The 19,974-nt window shown below is 46.5% G+C and overlaps 1 protein-coding gene across 1 annotated transcript in view; it reads left to right on the top strand.

Annotated features, from left to right (window-relative positions):
• The window catches only part of LOC126161430 (farnesol dehydrogenase-like), a 163,869-nt gene extending 146,312 nt beyond the window's left edge, over positions 1–17,557 (top strand). Inside the window, exons 5-6 of the mRNA XM_049917232.1 lie at positions 4,863–5,027; positions 17,422–17,557. Of these exons, the coding sequence (XP_049773189.1) occupies positions 4,863–5,027; positions 17,422–17,463 (207 nt within the window). The 3' untranslated portion in view covers positions 17,464–17,557. The remainder of the gene's footprint in view (positions 1–4,862; positions 5,028–17,421) is intronic.
• Positions 17,558–19,974: the final 2,417 nt, after the last annotated feature.

Here is a 19,974-nt window from a genome sequence, read left to right as displayed (position 1 = left end):
CCTTCTTTGAAATTGGAACTGCCACGTTCTTCTTGAAGTCTGAGGGTATTTCGACTGCCTCCTATAGCTTTCAAACCAGGGGGAACAGTTCTGTCATGGTTGGATCTACCACGGATCTCAACAGTTTTGAAGTAATGCCGTCTACTCCAGCAGTCTTGTTTCGACTTTTGTCTTTCAGTGCTCTGGCATATTCTTCTGGCAATGTCATGATCCCCATCTCATCTTAATCTGATTTCTGTTCCCTTTCGATTATATTACCCTCAAGTTCATTTCCGTTCTATAGCCATCTATGCATTTCTTTCGCTTTTCAGTTTTCCCTTCTTTGCTTAGAGCTGTTTTTCTGTCTGATCTCTTGATACTCATACAGCTCCTCCTCATTTGTGCAATGATCTCCCTATTATTCCTGTAGGTGACATTTATCATTTCGCTAGTAACGCATGATTCCACATCATTGCATTTCTCGTCTAGCCATCCCTGCTTTGTCGTTTTCACTTCCTGTCAGACTGAATTTTTAGGTATCTGTATTCCCTTTTGCCTGTTTCATCTGCTAAAATTTTGTATTTTCTCCCTTCGTCCTTTACATTCATTATCTCATTCTTTGCCGTATAATTTGTACTGCGTTCCGTGTTTTTGCGTATTTAATCCTCGGTTGCCTTCACTATTTATTCCGTGAAGAGTACACATTCGTCTATTGTTGTGTTTCTTACCCCTCTATAGCTCTCAACAGCCTCACATTCGTCAATTTATCCAAGTCTCGTCTCCTTAATTTCTGTCTGTATTTTTTTTTAGTTTATATCTAAAATTCTTAGCTAATAACTTATGGTCAGAATCCACATCTGCCCCTGGAAGTATTTTGCACTTTAAAATTTGATTTCGGAACCTATTCCTTACCATTATGCAATATATCTGAAACCTTCCTGTGTTTCCAAGTCTTACAAGTACACGATCTTCTCTCATAAAGCAAGTATTAGCGATGATTAAATTATGCTGTGTGCAAAACCCTAACAGGCCGCTTCCTCTTTCATTCCTATGCTCCATATTCTCTTACTATTTTTCCTTTCCCGTTTCCTGCTACGGATTTCCAGTGCGCCATCATAATTAAATTTATGTCTGCATTAACTATCTGAGTAATTTCTTTCAACTTATCATACATTCTCTCCATCTTTTCGTCATCTGCAGAGCTAATTGGCATATACAATTGTACTATTGTGGAGGGTTTGGCTTAGTGTGTATCTAAGGTAGTATAATGCGCTCACTATCTGTTCATAGCAGCGTACCCGCATTCCCATTTTCTTGTTCATTATTAGACCTACTCATGCATTATCCTATATGATTTTGTATTTGTAACCCCTTAGCACATCTGACTGGAAGTCCTTATCTTCTTGCCACTGCAGTTGACTATTTCCCACTGTATCTAATCTCAGCCTATGCACTTCCCCTTTTTAAATTCTCTAACCTACCTATCCAATTAAGGGATCTAACGTTCGAAGCTCCGGCGTGTAGCATGCTAGTCTTATTTTTCCTGGTGACGACATCCTTCCACCAGACATGCGAGTGTCGGACGATTTTATCGCCAGAATGCGATCACCATTTAATCACACCGCTAACTAATATCCCCTCATTCATAAGAACAGCTGTAGTTTCCCTTTACTTTCAACGGTACAGAGAACAGCATAGCAAGGCCACGTTGGTTGATGTTACAACGCCATGTAAGTCGACCGTGCAGTCTATTGTCCCTGCGCCTAAACTATTAAAAAGTCTGCCGCCACTCTTCAGTGGCCACTCTTTAACCATAGATTTCATAGATTTATAGATTTGTCTGCCCTCTGCACAGAACCCCCCCCCCCCCCCCCTCTGTGGTTGCTTCTACACGACGGTTACGCCGCGCGGGGTAGCCGGGCGGTCTTGGGCGCCTTGCCACGGTCCGCTTGGCTCCTCCCCCCCTCCCCCCCCCCCGGCGGATGTTCGAGTCCTCCCTCGGGCATGTGTGTGTGTGTGTGTGTGTGTGTGTTGTCCTTAGCGTATGTTAGTTTAAGTTAGATTAAGTATTGTGTAAGCTTAGGGACCGATGAGCTCAGCAGTTTCGTCCCATAAGATCTTACCAGAAATTTCCAAAACTACGACTATCTGTATAGTCGCAGTACGCAAGCCACTCTATCTCTGCCATCTCCACGCTGGTTCATGCGGAGGTAAAATATTATCTATTAATGACACAAACAGATCGTAGAAGTGAAATGTGCGTTTGGCGTCATTGGTCCGGAGGCCCCTTACGGGGCAGGTCCGGCCGCCTTGGTGCAGGTCTTACTACATTCGACGCCACATTGGGCGACCTGCGCGCCGGACGGGGATGAAATGATGATGAAGACAACACAACACCCAGTCCGTGAGCGGAGAAAATCCCCGACCCAGCCGGGAATCGAACCCGGGCCCGTAGGACGTCAATCCGTGACGCTGACCACTGAGCTATCTTTCTTTTTTTTTTCTTTTTTTTTTTTAATCTCATTTTGTTCGTTTTCGTTTGTTGTATCTGCTCGGGGCGGACGTCGCAAGACACCCGTTTCAGTTCGTCATTGACCCATTAACTCAGTTTTTTTTTTTTTTTTTTTTTTTATTACAGAGAGCAGCTAACCCTCTGACCGAACACGTTGAGTTACCGTGCCGGTGCTGTCGGGGCGGACAATGTAGAGGTGCCGGTCTACGTCTGATGTTTTGTGTAGAGCTGAGGTGGTAACAGTATAACTCGCGTCGTTGTTAATTGCTTTACTCTTTAGCGAGTTAATATTTTTGTGATTTTCTTCTGAAACTGAAGATCCACGAGCATGTACGAGGGCCGTTCAGTAAGTAACGGGACATTAAGGTTTTTACCATGGCTGTAAATCAGTGTTGTGTAATACAACATTTTTGAAAAAAAAAAAAAAACACCGCCGTCAGTCGCGAACGCAGTTAATTTGTGACCTAGGTTTCGGTGTTACAAGGGACACCTTCTTCGGACAAAATTAAAACTAAATGTTACAGCATGACGTACCAAAAAAATACGAAATCTGCGGTCATACCTGACAGCGTCAGATAGTCAGAATTAAAATAAATGCAACAGAGGTGCAAGCCACTAGGGGCTGCCATGTGTCCTCTGCTACAGTCAACAAGTTTTATTTTAATTCTGACTATCTGACGCTGTCAGGTATGACCGCAGATTTCGTATGTTTTGGTACGTTATGCTGTAACATTTAGTTTTAATTTTGTCCGAAGAAGGTGTCCCTTGTGACACCAAAACCTAGGTCACAAAGTAATTGTGTTCGCGACTGACGGCTGTGTTTTTCAAAAATTTTGCAGTAACGGAACACTTATTTTTGGCCAATTTTGGTTCAAAAAAAGAAATGGAGGATTTGTTGTGGGGCATGGTGGAATATTTCCGCTTCAGCGCCTATAGTTTTAAGAACTTCCGCTTGGTGGGGGCGCTTTACGAAGCCGTCAAAGTGGCGCCTGTAACGGAAGTGTGTTCCACGAGAGAATTGTCATCGAGTTTCTCGTGGCGGAAAACCAGAGCATCGCAGATATTCATACCCGCTTGCAGAATGTCTACGGAAGAAAAGCACGGTGAGTCGTTGGGCGAGGCGTCTGTCATCATAGCAGCAATGTTGCGCAAACCTGCCCGATCTCCCGTGTGCCCGCTCGTCACACAGAGCTGTGACCCCGAAAAGTTCGAACGTGCAGACACTCTCATTCAAGGTGATTGATGGATGACAATCAAACACCTCGCTCCTCAGCTGGACGTCTCAGTTGGTAGCACTAACACACTCGTCCACCAGTTGGGGCACTCATAAGTGTGCGCCCTATGTGTTCCCTGGAAAATTTAAGAAACGACTATAGCGTGTTCATCGCCACAAGAATGGAAACTAACTTGTCCTTCTCCATGACAATATGTAGCCTCACACAAGTCTGTGCTCGCGGGAGGAGCTCACAGAACTCCTTTGGACTGCTCTTCCTCATCCACCCTACACCCCGTACCGCACATCTGTTTGGCCCAATGAGGGATGCACTCCGTGGCAAGCGGTACGTGGATGACAGGGAATTATTGATGCAGCAAGACGTTGGTTCCGACTTCAACCGATGGAGCGGTACCTTTCACTCATACGGGCCCGCCCAGCAAGATGGTGTAAGGCTGTCGCAGTGAACGGAGATTGTCTTGAAAAATACGATTTTGCAAACAAAAAATTGGGGGATAACATGCTTCCAAAAAAAAAAAAAAAGTGCTGCATTACTTATTAAACGCTCCTGTTTGTGTTCATTAAAGTTACGTAAAAACTATTTTAGTCGTGTAACACGCTATTGATTATCAGAAAATCCCTCTTAAATATCAGAGAAGAAACTGTAGCAGGACTGTTGCCGCACAAAGGGCGATTCTGGATGTGGAGGTAGCCGCGTCCGTAGCAGTGACCGATAGAGTCTACTGCAGCCGTGGCTTTCGTAACACTGAACACAGTCGGTGAACAGAAGAAGACAGTCGAGACAGTAGTTCTTACGGCGTCGCTGTACATTTAATATTAAATAAAGCAAAATACCCACATTCTTGGCCTACACTACGTTTTACACGTACACTAGTAGCGATAATCTATAATTTGAATCGTCAGTATGTTGATGAGTTTCTCTTGGTGTTAATGGTTTTGTATGTAAGGTCGTGTGGGTATGTTCTGTGTGTGTGTGTGTGTGTTTGTGTGTGTGTGTGTGTGTGAGAGAGAGAGAGAGAGAGAGAGAGAGAGAGAGAGGAGGAGAAGGAGGGAAAGACAGAGTGAGAGGAATTTAGATTTACAAAATTTGATTTCTGTGACTGTACTTGCATTTTAGTGCAATGCGTCTTCTTGCAGCAAGTTTCTCCAGGCGCAGTACGAACTGAGGGAGCATCAAACATGGCAGCTGCTCCTCCGAAAGTACGTGAATTTTTCTCCAAACTGAAGGATATACCTTTCCTGGAATCAGAAGACATAGCAGAAGCCGTTGTCTACATGCTGTCCCAACACCCTCGCGTTCAGGTGAGTTACATAAAATATAGACTCGGTAAATCTACATCTACATGGATACTCTGCAAATCACATTCATGTGTCTGGCAGAGGGTCATCGAACCACCTTCACATTTCTCTATTATTCCGATCTAGTATAGGGCGCGGAAAGAATGAACAACTATATCTTTCCGTACGAGCTCTGATTTCCCTTCTTTTATCGTGGTGACCGTTCCTCCCTATGTTGGTCGGTGCCAAAAAAATATTTTCCCATTCGGAGGTGAAAGTTGGTGATTGGAATTTCGTGAGAATATTCCGTCGCAACGACAAACGCTTTTCTTTTAATGATTTCCAGCCCAAATCCTGTATCATTAGTGTGACACTCTCTCCCATATTTCGCGATAATACAAAACGTGCTGCCTTTCTTTGAACTTTTTCGATGTACTCCGTCAGTCCTACCTGATATGGATCCCACACAGCGCAGCAGTATTCTAAAAGATGACGGACAAGCGTAGTGTAGTAGAGAGCAAATGCGCATTCATACCATGTAGAATTGTTACGTTAAAACAGTTCATTCCGTGTATCCTTTCCTAGTTATCTCAGAAATAAAATGATTATATGGTGACTAGCTAGTATTAAGTAATCCAGTAATTTAAAACCAGGGCTTTCTTTGATTTTGCATAACGATTATCATGTGTTTATGGTGCGCGGCTGCGAGGCCTTATGCGTGGGTTGTTTGTAGAGGCTACAGGTACTCCACATCACGTACTTACTCGTAGACCTGCCACTTTGCTTTGGCCTGTGTTACTAAGCAACGGACTGAATCGTTAGGAAATACCAGAAAACCAAACATGTTAACACTCGGGAACTCTAAAAAGTAGCCCTCAAATACTGTCTGGACGTAATACTAACTGAAGGCAGCTGGGATATAGGGCTCAACAATAGGTGGACGGCACGTACATCTGCATTGATATTCCGCAATCCACCTTACAGTGCGTGGCGGAGGGTAAGCAGTAACACTACGTCATTTCCTTTCCTGTTCCACTCACAAATAGAGCGAGAGAGAAACGACTGTCTATATGCCTCCTAATGAGCCCTAAAATCTCACATCTTATCTTCGTGGTCCTTAAGCACAATGTATGTTGACAACAGTAGAATCGTTCATCAGTGAGCTTCAAATGCCGGTTCTCTAAATTTTCTCAGTATCGTTTACCGTAAAGAACGTCTCCTTCTCTCCAGGGACTCCCAGTTGAGTTCCCGAAGCATCTTCGTAACAACTGCGTGTTGTTCAAACCTACCGGTAACAAATCTAGCAGCCCGCCTCCGAATTCCTTCGATATCTTTCTTCAGCCCGACCTGTTACGGATCACAAACACTCCCCTAGTATTCAAGCATAGGTCGCCCCAGCATCTTATATGCGGTCTCCCTCACAGGTGAAACTCCCTTTCCTAAAATTCTCCCTATAAACCGGTCCACCATTCGCCTTCCCTGCCACAGTTCTCACACGCCCATTTCATATCACTTTGCAACGTAACGCCCAGATATTTAAACGACTGTGTCAAGCAGGACACTAGTATCCGAGGATTACAGATTTGTTCTCCCTACTCATCCTCATTAACTTATATTTTTCCATATTTAGAGCTAGCAGCGCCAACGCCTTTGCCACAGTGCTACCACAGGTTGCCGCCAGATCACTGAAGTAAGCGCTGTCGGGCTGGGCTAGCACTTCGATGGGTGACCATGCGGTCTGCCGAGCGCTATTGGCAAGCGGGGTGTACTCAACTCTTGTAAGACAAACTGAGGATCTACTTGATTGAGAAGCTGCGGATCCACTTTCGTAAACTGACATACGGCCGGAGAGCGATGTGCTGACCACATGCCTCTCCATATCCGTATACAGTGACGCCTGTGGGCTGAGGATGACACGGCGGCCGGTCGATACCTTTGGGCCTTCATGGCCTGTGCGGGAAAAGTTAAGTTTTAGTTTTAGAGCTAGCTGTCATTCATCATACTAAGCAGAAACTTAGTCTAAGTCGTCTTGTATCTTCCTACAGTCATTCAACTTTGACACCTTACCGTACACCACAGCATCATCAGCAAACGACCGCAGATTGTTGCCCACCTTCTCAGCCAAATTATTTATGTATGTAAAGAACAACAGCGGTCTTATCACACTTCCCTCTCGCACTTCTGACCGTACCAACGTATCTGATGAACACTCGCCATCGAAGGTAACATCTGGGTTCTATTACTTCCTGCCTCTCATATATCTGTGAACCTATTCCGTATGCTCGTACCTTCGTCAACAGCCTACAGTGGGGCACTGTGTCAAAAGCCTTCAGGAAATCTACACTCCTGGAAATGGAAAAAAGAACACATTGACACCGGTGTGTCAGACCCACCATACTTGCTCCGGACACTGCGAGAGGGCTGTACAAGCAATGATCACACGCACGGCACAGCGGACACACCACGAACCGCGGTGTTGGCCGTCGAATGGCGCTAGCTGCGCAGCATTTGTGCACCGCCGCCGTCAGTGTCAGCCAGTTTGCCGTGGCATACGGAGCTCCATCGCATTCTTTAACACTGGTAGCATGCCGCGACAGCGTGGACGTGAACCGTATGTGCAGTTGACGGACTTTGAGCGAGGGCGTATAGTGGGCATGCGGGAGGCCAGGTGGACGTACTGCCAAATCGCTCAACACGTGGGGCGTGAGGTCTCCACAGTACATCGATGTTGTCGCCAGTGGTCGGCGGAAGGTGCACGTGCCCGTCGACCTGGGACCGGACCGCAGCGACGCACGGATGCACGCCAAGACCGTAGGATCCTACGCAGTGCCGTAGGGGACCGCACCGCCACTTCCCAGCAAATTAGGGACACTGTTGCTCCTGGGGTATCGGCGAGGACCATTCGCAACCGTCTCCATGAAGCTGGGCTACGGTCCCGCACACCGTTAGCCCGTCTTCCGCTCACGCCCCAACATCGTGCAGCCCGCCGCCAGTGGTGTCGCGACAGGCGTGAATGGAGGGACGAATGGAGACGTGTCGTCTTCAGCGATGAGAGTCGCTTCTGCCTTGGTGCCAATGATGGTCGTATGCGTGTTTGGCGCCGTGCAGTTGAGCGCCACAATCAGGACTGCATACGACCGAGGCACACAGGGCCAACACCCGGCATCATGGTGTGGGGAGCGATCTCCTACACTGGCCGTACACCACTGGTGATCGTCGAGGGGACACTGAATAGTGCACGGTACATCCAAACCGTCATCGAACCCATCGTTCTACCATTCCTAGACCGGCAAGGAAACTTGCTGTTCCAACAGGACAATGCACGTCCGCATGTATCCCGTGCCACCCAACGTGCTCTAGAAGGTGTAAGTCAACTACCCTGGCCAGCAAGATCTCCGGATCTGTCCCCCATTGAGCATGTTTGGGACTGGATGAAGCGTCGTCTCACGCGATCTGCACGTCCAGCACGAACGCTGGTCCAACTGAGGCGCCAGGTGGAAATGGCATGGCAAGCCGTTCCACAGGACTACATCCAGCATCTCTACGATCGTCTCCATGGGAGAATAGCAGCCTGCATTGCTGCGAAAGGTGGATATACACTGTACTAGTGCCGACATTGTGCATGCTCTGTTGCCTGTGTCTATGTGCCTGTGGTTCTGTCAGTGTGATCATGTGATGTATCTGACCCCAGGAATGTGTCAATAATGTTTCCCCTTCCTGGGACAATGAATTCACGGTGTTCTTATTTCAATTTCCAGGAGTGTATATACGTGACTTCAATCGTGGGAGCTGTGAGTTTATTCCGTTTATAACCATAGTTAATATCACAGAAATCGCAATAAATTTTTTCAAAATTAAGAAAACTGTTCAAAACAGGACAAGTTATTAAAAAAATTTTGCGGCGCATTTACTCACTGCCTGAGGGACACACCTGGGAAACCCTGCTCTAGTAGACTACTGATACATGTTTCCGACTCATCTTCGTCAGACCACTTCTTTGTCTGCTGTCGCCAATTTTCGTCATTAATGTCGTAGTCGATCAAAAGAAGAAGATACCAGACAAAACAAGAATCATGATGATCTCTTATTTCGTAAAAGTTTTGATAAGGAGAGGGCCCACAGCCTTGGCAAAGTTACTGTAAGTTGTCATTTCACTTAGGCTCTACCAAAAATCTTTAATGTTCATATATCCCCCATTGCAATTTCGATAGTTTGTCATCGTCAGATGGTCTGGAAGCTATCAGTCGCTCCCCCCCCCCCTCCCCCCCAAAAAAATAAGACCATACAGAAAAATGTACAATTACTTACGGAGGACTATATAGAAATGTACATTGTTCACCCATTCAGTTCTTTGGTGGGCGTTACCAGGAGGATAACGAATGTGGATAACATTTTACAAATCTGAGAGCAGAATGTACTTGTAGGTAGTCTGAATGTTGTTCGGAAACTGAGAAAACAGAATCGCGACTGATAACCTGAAATTAGGACTCGGTAGGAATTAATGAAGTGAAATGGAAGGGAGGGAACTCTGGCCAGGTGACTGCATGATAGCAATAACAACATCAATGACTGAGAGAACGGGGTTTGGCATTGTCATGAACAGGAAGTTAATAATGTAGCGAGATATTTGGAGTAACCCAGTGACACCATGACTGTTTTCGATACGAAAATAATGCACACTACCATTGTTCAAGAGTGCATGTTTATTCTACCAGCTGATGATGATGAAACAGGTGGCGAACTTTAGGTAAAAGAGAATCTAAGGTAAAATAGAATCTGCCAGGCACTTAAGGAACCCGCCAAGCACTTAATTGGGAATGGCAGAGTAGTTGTGTAGATGTAGTCTATTAGATAAACCGTATAAAAGAGAATGAAAATATGATAATGCTGAGAGGTAGTAACGGTACAGTAGGTAAGGAAATGGAAGACAGAAATACCCTACCCAGAAGTATCAATATTTTGTATCCCATTTTGCCCTTCGTTCTTCCCCTTTTCCTCTTGCCCCTTCACTTTTTTATCGTCTATCACAAAAGAGCGTCCCCAAGGCAACCTTGCCGAGGCCGGACAAATCAACACCATTCTCTAATTACGTCAATCGGTATAAACACTGAAAAACTTGATATAAGGGGTTTCAATTGGATACAGAGAAACATTCTTCACACGTCGCAACAGAAGAACAAACACGGGTAAAAATCCAGAAGACATTGAAAGAAATTAGCTGGAATAAATCATGGTTACACAAAATTTGTTCAATCATTTGTTGGACAACAAGTCACGTAGAGATGCAAATAAGTATTCGGATGATTAGCCAGCTGTCTTGGCTGAGAGGAAAATACAAGAATTAGCAAATAACATGAGAAACCAGCAATACAGGTTACAAAGTACCTATTTTTTCAGAACCTTGATTACAAATGCAAGTAGTACGGTTAAGCCTTGGTTCAGTAAAGCCATGCCTTGTTTTAAACAAATGAATGACAGAGCAGTCGATATTGTAATGGAACCTGACTTCGATAACGCAAAATGAACTTAAACAAGTAGCTCATACTTACATAAATGGTGTAACTAGTGAATGGTATGTATAATTAAACACCACTCATTGTGAAAATCATTAGAAAGATTCTGTTGCACCCGATGAAAATACATTCGTAGCCACAACGGTTGGTTCTTGATTTGTTCAGATACTATAAAACATATAATATTACTTCACTTTGTAAAACATAGATATGAAGAATTACTTAACTTTGTACAACCATTTGCAAGGAATGTCATGAGTATTTACGTCTGTCTCTGTACGTCAGCGTATTACTTGAGTCTACACTCCTGGAAATGGAAAAAAGAACACATTGACACCGGTGTGTCAGACCCACCATACTTGCTCCGGACACTGCGAGAGGGCTGTACAAGCAATGGTCACACGCACGGCACAGCGGACACACCAGGAACCGTGGTGTTGGCCGTCGAATGGCGCTAGCTGCGCAGCATTTGTGCACCGCCGCCGTCAGTGTCAGCCAGTTTGCCGTGGCATACGGAGCTCCATCGCAGTCTTTAACACTGGTAGCATGCCGCGACAGCGTGGACGTGAACCGTATGTGCAGTTGACGGACTTTGAGCGAGGGCGTATAGTGGGCATACGGGAGGCCGGGTGGACGTACCGCCGAATTGCTCAACACGTGGGGCGTGAGGTCTCCACAGTACATCGATGTTGTCGCCAGTGGTCGGCGGAAGGTGCACGTGCCCGTCGACCTGGGACCGGACCGCAGCGACGCACGGATGCACGCCAAGACCGTAGGATCTTACGCAGTGCCGTAGGGGACCGCACCGCCACTTCCCAGCAAATTAGGGACACTGTTGCTCCTGGGGTATCGGCGAGGACCATTCGCAACCGTCTCCATGAAGCTGGGCTACGGTCCCGCACACCGTTAGGCCATCTTCCGCTCACGCCCCAACATCGTGCAGCCCGCCTCCAGTGGTGTCGCGACAGGCGTGAATGGAGGGAAGAATGGAGACGTGTCGTCTTTAGCGATAAGAGTCGCTTCTGCCTTGGTGCCAATGATGGTCGTATGCGTGTTTGGCGCCGTGGAGGTGAGCGCCACAATCAGGACTGCATACGACCGAGGCACACAGGGCCAACACCCGGCATCATGGTGTGGGGAACGATCTCCTACACTGGCCGTACACCACTGGTGATCGTCGAGGGGACACTGAATAGTGCACGGTACATCCAAACCGTCATCGAACCCATCGTTCTACCATTCCTAGACCGGCAAGGGAACTTGCTGTTCCAACAGGACAATGCACGTCCGCATGTATCCCGTGCCACCCAACGTGCTCTAGAAGGTGTAAGTCAACTACCCTGGCCAGCAAGATCTCCGGATCTGTCCCCCATTGAGCATGTTTGGGACTGGATGAAGCGTCGTCTCACGCGGTCTGCACGTCCAGCACGAACGCTGGTCCAACTGAGGCGCCAGGTGGAAATGGCATGGCAAGCCGTTCCACAGGACTACATCCAGCATCTCTACGATCGTCTGCATGGGAGAATAGCAGCCTGCATTGCTGCGTAAGGTGGATATACACTGTACTAGTGCCGACATTGTGCATGCTCTGTTGCCTGTGTCTATGTGCCTGTGGTTCTGTCAGTGTGATCATGTGATGTATCTGACCCCAGGAATGTGTCAATAAAGTTTCCCCTTCCTGGGACAATGAATTCACGGTGTTCTTATTTCAATTTCCAGGAGTGTATCACTCAGAGTGTATTTAACAATAACTTCCACGTAGTGTTCAGCCTGATACATTGATCACACAGATGGCCTACTGGAAGACAATGCTGTCGCCTTACCCGGTGACCCCGGACTGGCGTGAATGCCACAGTGCTTGGTCGTAAGTTAAAGGTCCGATGCATCGGCGTAGCGAAAGGTTTGTGGGCGTGGCTACGCCGGTGTGGGTTGCTGCTGTTATCGTCTCTTAAAGTTGAACTGCGAGGTACCAACCCTGCTTTAGCACCTCACTCTTTAGACAACAGCACATATCCTATCTACCTTATTACGAATGATAAACTTATAGCCATAAAGACTTTATGTTTGACCTCTGCTTAAGACAGTGTTACTGCTCAGGGAACATATACGTTGAAAGCACCGATGATGGCTGTTAATCAGTTGAAATCGATTTGTAAAAATAAATAAAGATAACATGATTTTGCGACTGGTCGCTGCTTATTTCGTAATTTTAAACTTATAGCTGTCTACTGTGCAGTGGGGATCGCGCCGCTTTCTGTAATCACGGTACTCAGACATGGAAACGGCTAAGTGCTGGTAACACTTGTCCAAGGTATTTGAATGATAATACATTTCGAAAGGACTGAATATGCGATATGTCTACGTTTGGCACGGATAACAGCGGCGACGCGACGTTTCATGGAAACAGTGTGATCTTAGCAGGTCGCTGAAAGGAGTTGGCACCACATCTGCGCACACAGGTCACCTAATCCCTGTAAATTCCGGGGAGAGGGGTGATGAGCTCCGACGCCACGTTCAATCACATTGCAGTTGTGTTCGATCAGGTTCAGGTCTGGCAAGTTGGAGGGGCCACCACATCAATTGGAACTCGCCACTGTGTTCCTCGAACTACTCCATTACACTCCTGGACTTGACATGATGCATTATCTTGTTTCAAAATGCCACTGCCGTCGGGAAGCATGATCGTCATGAAGGGGTGTACATGGTCTGTAACCGTACACGTCATGGTGCCTTGCTCGAGCTCCACTGGACCCATGGATGCCCACGTGAATGTTCCATAGAGCATAATGTAGCCGCCGCCAGCTAGCCCCCATACCGCAGTACAGGTGTCAAGGAGCTGTTACCCTGAAAGGCGACGGATTCACGCCCTCCCATCGGCACCATGAAGAAGATATAGTGGTTCATCAAACCATGCAGCACTCTGTCACTGCGCCAACGTCCAGTGCCGATGAGTCGTAGTTGCGGATGTCGTGGTGTGAACAATGAAATATATGTGTGTTGTTGGCTGCGGAGGCCAATCGTCAGATGTGTTCGGTGCACTGTGTGTTCAGATGTACTTGCAATCTGCCTAGCATTAAAGTCTGATTTTAGATCGGCCACAGTTCGCCGTCTGTCCTGTTTTACCAGTCTGTCCAGCCTTCGCCGTTCGAAATCTGTAACGAGCCGTGGAAGTGCTTTCACCTTGGTTTCACCACGTGTTGAAGACACTCACCACAGCACTCCTCGAACACCCGACAAGTCGTATGGTTTCCGAAATGCTCGTGCCGAGCCGTCACAATCTGCCCTCGGTCAAACTTAGATAGATAGCGTGTCTTCCCCATTTTACACACAGACAGCACGCTCACTGATACTGCATGTGCCGTGCGTGTGTCTGACTAGCTGCCATTCCTCTCTATGTGACGTTGCGCCGCGGGGAGTGGCAGCGCGGTTTAAGGCGCCATGTCACGGACTGCGTGACACCTCCCGCCGGAGGTTCGAGTCCTCCCTCGGGCATGGGTGTGTGTGCTGTTCTTAGCATAAGTTAGTTTAAGTAGTGTGTGTGTCTAGGGACCGATGACTTCAGCAGTTTGGTTCCATAGGAATTCACATAGGCTACATTAGAACCTTTGTGACGCTGGTATCGCTGGGAGGAGTTTATATCGACAGTAGGTCGCTGGTCATGACGTTCTGGCTGATCTGTGTATAGTATGCTGTATAGAACCTACCACAGTAATTCCTCAGGCAGCCACCAGCGCTAACGTTTACCTTATCCGCTGAAAAATTTGCATGCACAGAACACGCTGTTTGTTATACTAGAAACAGGGGAAAACTACCTGAGATCTGAATGACTTCGTCATCTTTATTATAAGCCACAGTGTGGTGTGCGTACTGTAAGACCTTCAGTACACACACCAGCAGATTATTTGACTTGTCGCTCTAACGAAATAGGCGAGTGTCAGCAATATGTCTCGTGGTCTTATTGTGGCGTTTATCTTCTGCCGTTAGGTCAGACGATAGAAATGCCACCTGCACGCTTAGAGTAGCAGATTGACGGTGACCAACTTTAAACAGAACTTGATTAATTTTCTCACACATTTATTAAAATAATAAAAAGAATAGACATTACGTAACTTGATTCTGGATGCTGTTTACAATTGATAATCTGAAGTTCCTTTGGTCTTGGTACGTTAATCTTATTCTGACATGTCTCTGATACTTGACAAAGTGTCTATACATTGCTCTCCATGGCTATGTACAGGAATATGGTAATCTTCTTAGGCGCAGACTGAAACTTGACTGTAGACTGGTACAGACTAATGCAGACTGGTACAGACTGGTGCAGACAAATGCAGACTGAGTAATCGGAGGTCTGTACACTCGTTATAATACCTCGCACGTTCATGTATCACTGCGCGATTGTGATCCGCGAGGAGAAAAGGTTCTACGTTAGCAGCAATCTCATTGGCTGCGTTACATATTAATACGCGGATCGGCGGAAGCAGAATTTGGTCCGTCTTTATGGCAGCGCCATCTCGTAGTGCGGAGACGGACGAGCGCTGCGCCTGCGCTGCTATGCTTAGCGGGGCGCGCTCTAGTGGGAAAGAAAGTTGTGTACGCGCTGACTACGCGGAACTATGTACACAACACACAGTTAGATAGACGGACAGATAAAGTGGTACTTAGCAATTGAATGGAGTGGCTGGAGAAAAAGCACGCTTATGTTACATGGTAGTCTTAAATGAACGACGTAGGAAAATGGAAACGAGGATGATCAGATGTAATTAAACTGTATTTTGATTTCAAATCAAGCAAGCAGAGGACACAAGCCACTTAGTTTTCAAGATATGCATCCAACATGTCGAAATCACAAAAACATAAATACGTATGCACCACTTCAAGGAAAGCATAGAATGACCTAAATTTGAGGGGGGAATAACGAAATTGAATGAACAACGCTTACGACTGGATGACCATACTACTATCCTGTAATGACCTCCAAGCTTCCTGAAAGCACAACGACTCAGAAATTTTGTCATACCACACGCCTGAATATTTGCTAATCTTCACAATTCATAGAAGGTTAATTTGCGAAGTTAGTGAAAATAAGCCGTGGGATACAAACATCTCGTGAATGAGATGACTGGAAGACCTTGCCTATGAGCAACCACTTCGAATAAAATAAAACGTTCTCACCAATAGCTGCAACCCGTCGCGCCGCATCTGACTTCCAACTGTCCATACCGAGCCCGCCGGAACGTGTGCGTTTCAAAGTTGTTCGCGTACACGAACTTTCATCTGCAAGCGCGCTGAGTGGATGAAATCGGAAGCGGTAAAAGGTAATCACGCTTCCTCTGCAATATATCAGAGAGAAATAACTCAAAGAACATACGCGTACACCTGTAGTAGTTACAGGGCAACTTTGCGAAGTATGAGAAAAGACCAGTTCGCGAGTTTCTGAAAGTAAATAATTGAAAAATTGAAAATGCCCGCTTAACAAGTAACTTTCACGCTGTCTTAGAAACAAAACATACATTACCTGAAGGAAACTGCGTTAGAACGAATAAGTTAGACGTGCTAAGGTAATGATAAGCGTAATGGTCAAAGAAACAAAAATATGATTCAGAAGACGACCCGCATAATATTTTGAAGAACTACGTACAAGGGACTGAGACAAATAATCAGAATTTAACATCTTTCCGACATAAGTACCATTAGAGGTGGAAGAATAATCAACTACATGTCCTACCTACGATCGTGTGAAACAGCAGTACAATACGACGAAATATATCGCAACGTACAGCAATAAACCTTCAGACTTCGTTTTAAAAGCAAATCAGACTACGCGCCATTCGCATATTTTACGTAAATCAGTAACTTACTCATTTTGCAGGTTGCAAAATGGATCGCTATCGGGCGCCGTTACCGTGTACGCAAATCAGCGACACTTCATGTACGCGGAGTACATGACCTGTGCGTAAACATCTAATGCTGCATACCTCCAGAAACGTACCAACAAACTGTCGGATCCCTGATATGCAGAATCGGTGACACATTTAATTCCAAAGACGGACAAACAATCTATTAAGCAGGTGGTCATTATGTTTCGGCTCATCGGCATTGTTGAATGACGGAACCGCTGCTCGTTATAACGGTCTTCCTTAAGTAGTCCCAAAGTAGTGAAGATGAACGTCCACCAAATGGAAAATTTCGGTGTGCTAAAAGAGATTGCTAACAAACACAGGGTATGCTAAGAACCTTCTAGTCAATAAAAAGACTTGGCAAGTGGTTTCTCATCACTGCAGTGGTCGCGGGTACCAATAAAATATTTGTCTTTTCTATTTAGCTGCAGTAGGATTCCTAAATTCTTGGGCACCCACACTGTGTCTTACGGCGTTTAACTGCTGTCACTAAGTCTTGACCGGCAGTTGTGGCCGATCGGTTCCAGGCGCTACAGTCTGGAACCGTGTGACCGCTACGGTCGCAGGTTCGAATCCTGCCTCGGGCATGGATGTGTGTGATGTCCCTAGGTTAGTTAGGTTTAAGTAGTTCTAAGTTCTAGGGGACTGATGACCTTAGGAGTTAAGTCCCATAGTGCTCAGAGCCACTAAGTCTTGTTTATACAATGTCTTGTCTGGAAGGTAAATAGTTTTCCATGGACGAAGGGCTAATACGGTCGTGAGATTGGGAATACGCCTTATCGTACAAAATATCTGCAACAAAATTGTTTGTGGAGCGGATTCCACCTATAGAGGGATGAATAGAGTGTAAACGAAGTTATTTTAAAAAAGCTGGTGTTATGCTGCAAAGTGTTTGCTAATGGCATTTTAATTATATCCACATTTAATGTTATTATTCCATATTGAAATGAAGTTATGTAGCTGAATTATTTCAAGCTCTTACCTGTAACGTGTCAATTCTTGTTGCAGGTGCACGATGTAATTGTTATGCCAACTGGCCAACCGTTCTAAGGTAAAGTGAGATTGTGTATATATCTGCTAACGATTGTGTGGCGTTCAGTATTTCTCTAATACATATACTGATGAGTGAACAGTAATACTATGGTACAGTTGTATAGTTGGAAATGTTTTACAGAATAAACAGTCTCTTGTTAAATTGTGTATCTGTTTGTTATTTTTTATACCTAGAATATTTTTCAATAAAACACTCTAAATGATACTACATTTTAGAATGCTCGTTAAGGGTAAGTGATTTTTAACGTTGTAGTTGATAACGTAAGTCATTCATCTTGGTTCTTAGGAAAGAGGACGTAGGTAATCGATTAATTCCGTGCATCGTTCACAATATATTAAACTTTCGTTCTCTCTGTGGCGAAGTTTATAAGGTTGCGGACAGCTAGTTCACAAGTAGGCCCAAAAAAGTTATTATAGTACACTCCTGGAAATGGAAAAAAAGAACACATTGACACCGGTGTGTCAGACCCACCATACTTGCTCCGGACACTGCGAGAGGGCTATACAAGCAATGATCACACGCACGGCACAGCGGACACACCAGGAACCGCGGTGTTGGCCGTCGAATGGCGCTAGCTGCGCAGCATTTGTGCGCCGCCGCCGTCAGTGTCAGCCAGTTTGCCGTGGCATACGGTGCTCCATCGCAGTCTTTAACACTGGTAGCATGCCGCGACAGCGTGGACGTGAACCGTATGTGCAGTTGACGGACTTTGAGCGAGGGCGTATAGTGGGCATGCGGGAGGCCGGGTGGACGTACCGCCGAATTGCTCAACACGTGGGGCGTGAGGTCTCCACAGTACATCGATGTTGTCGCCAGTGGTCGGCGGAAGGTGCACGTGCCCGTCGACCTGAGACCGGACCGCAGCGACGCACGGATGCACGCCAAGACCGTAGGATCCTACGCAGTGCCGTAGGGTACCGCACCGCCACTTCCCAGCAAATTAGGGACACTGTTGCTCCTGCGGTATCGGCGAGGACCATTCGCAACCGTCTCCATGAAACTGGGCTACGGTCCCGCACACCGTTAGGCCGTCTTCCGCTCACGCCCCAACATCGTGCAGCCCGCCTCCAGTGTCTCGACAGGCGTGAATGGAGGGACGAATGGAGACGTGTCGTCTTCAGCGATGAGAGTCGCTTCTGCCTTGGTGCCAATGATGGTCGTATGCGTGTTTGGCGCCGTGCAGGTGAGCGCCACAATCAGGACTGCATACGACCGAGGCACACAGGGCCAACACCCGGCATCATGGTGTGGGGAGCGATCTCCTACACTGGCCGTACACCACTGGTGATCGTCGAGGGGACACTGAATAGTGCACGGTACATCCAAACCGTCATCGAACCCATCGTTCTACCATTCCTAGACCGGCAAGGGAACTTGCTGTTCCAACAGGACAATGCACGTCCGCATGTATCCCGTGCCACCCAACGTGCTCTAGAAGGTGTAAGTCAACTACCCTGGCCAGCAAGATCTCCGGATCTGTCCCCCATTGAGCATGTTTGGGACTGGATGAAGCGTCGTCTCACGCGGTCTGCACGTCCAGCACGAACGCTGGTCCAACTGAGGCGCCAGGTGGAAATGGCATGGCAAGCCGTTCCACAGGACTACATGCAGCATCTCTACGATCGTCTCCATGGGAGAATAGCAGCCTGCATTGCTGCGAAAGGTGGATATACACTGTACTAGTGCCGACATTGTGCATGCTCTGTTGCCTGTGTCTATGTGCCTGTGGTTCTGTCAGTGTGATCATGTGATGTATCTGACCCCAGGAATGTGTCAATAAAGTTTCCCCTTCCTGGGACAATGAATTCACGATGTTCTTATTTCAATTTCCAGGAGTGTACATTGACTAATAAAACGACAACCCACATCACTAAAACGAATGGCTTCATGTCCCGGCGAAGTACTTTGATCTCGACGATGACCGAAGGACAACGACTTGCAAGTACTCGCAGTATTTCCTCCTATCAGAGCGCTCAGCATCATGCCCGAACCGTTCGCAGTTGACAAACTGCCACAATCATTATTCAGTTCAGTTCTAATTCCTTCTCTGGCTTTCTTCCTTGATGAGTTTGGGTCCTGAACCCTGGGTCTGGCGTCCGCAGTTCGTGGTCGTGCGGTAGCGTTCTCGCTTCCCGCGCCCGGGTTCCCGGGTTCGATTCCCGGCGGGGTCATGGATTTTCTCTGCCTCGTGATGACTGGGTGTTGTGTGCTGTCCTTAGGTTAGTTAGGTTTAAGTAGATCTAAGTTCTAGGGGACTGATGACCACAGATATTAAGTCCCATAGTGCTCAGAGCCATTTGAACCAACCTGGGTCTGGCGCTCTTACTTCAACTTCAACGCACAAGATAAAAACACCAAAGACGCAAACACAAAAACACACACACACAACGATGCTAACTAAATACACATACTGCGTACACAACACTAACCAAACACTACTAGGTCCTTTCACACAAGATACAGTCCAGCGTCACATATACAGTTGTAACAATCACAGAGATTGGCTT

Source organism: Schistocerca cancellata, chromosome 2, assembly GCF_023864275.1.
Source record: "Schistocerca cancellata isolate TAMUIC-IGC-003103 chromosome 2, iqSchCanc2.1, whole genome shotgun sequence".
NCBI classification, from domain to species: Eukaryota; Metazoa; Arthropoda; class Insecta; order Orthoptera; family Acrididae; genus Schistocerca; species Schistocerca cancellata.
Note: the sequence above shows the minus strand (reverse complement) of the source record. Positions and strands in the feature narration are given on the sequence as shown.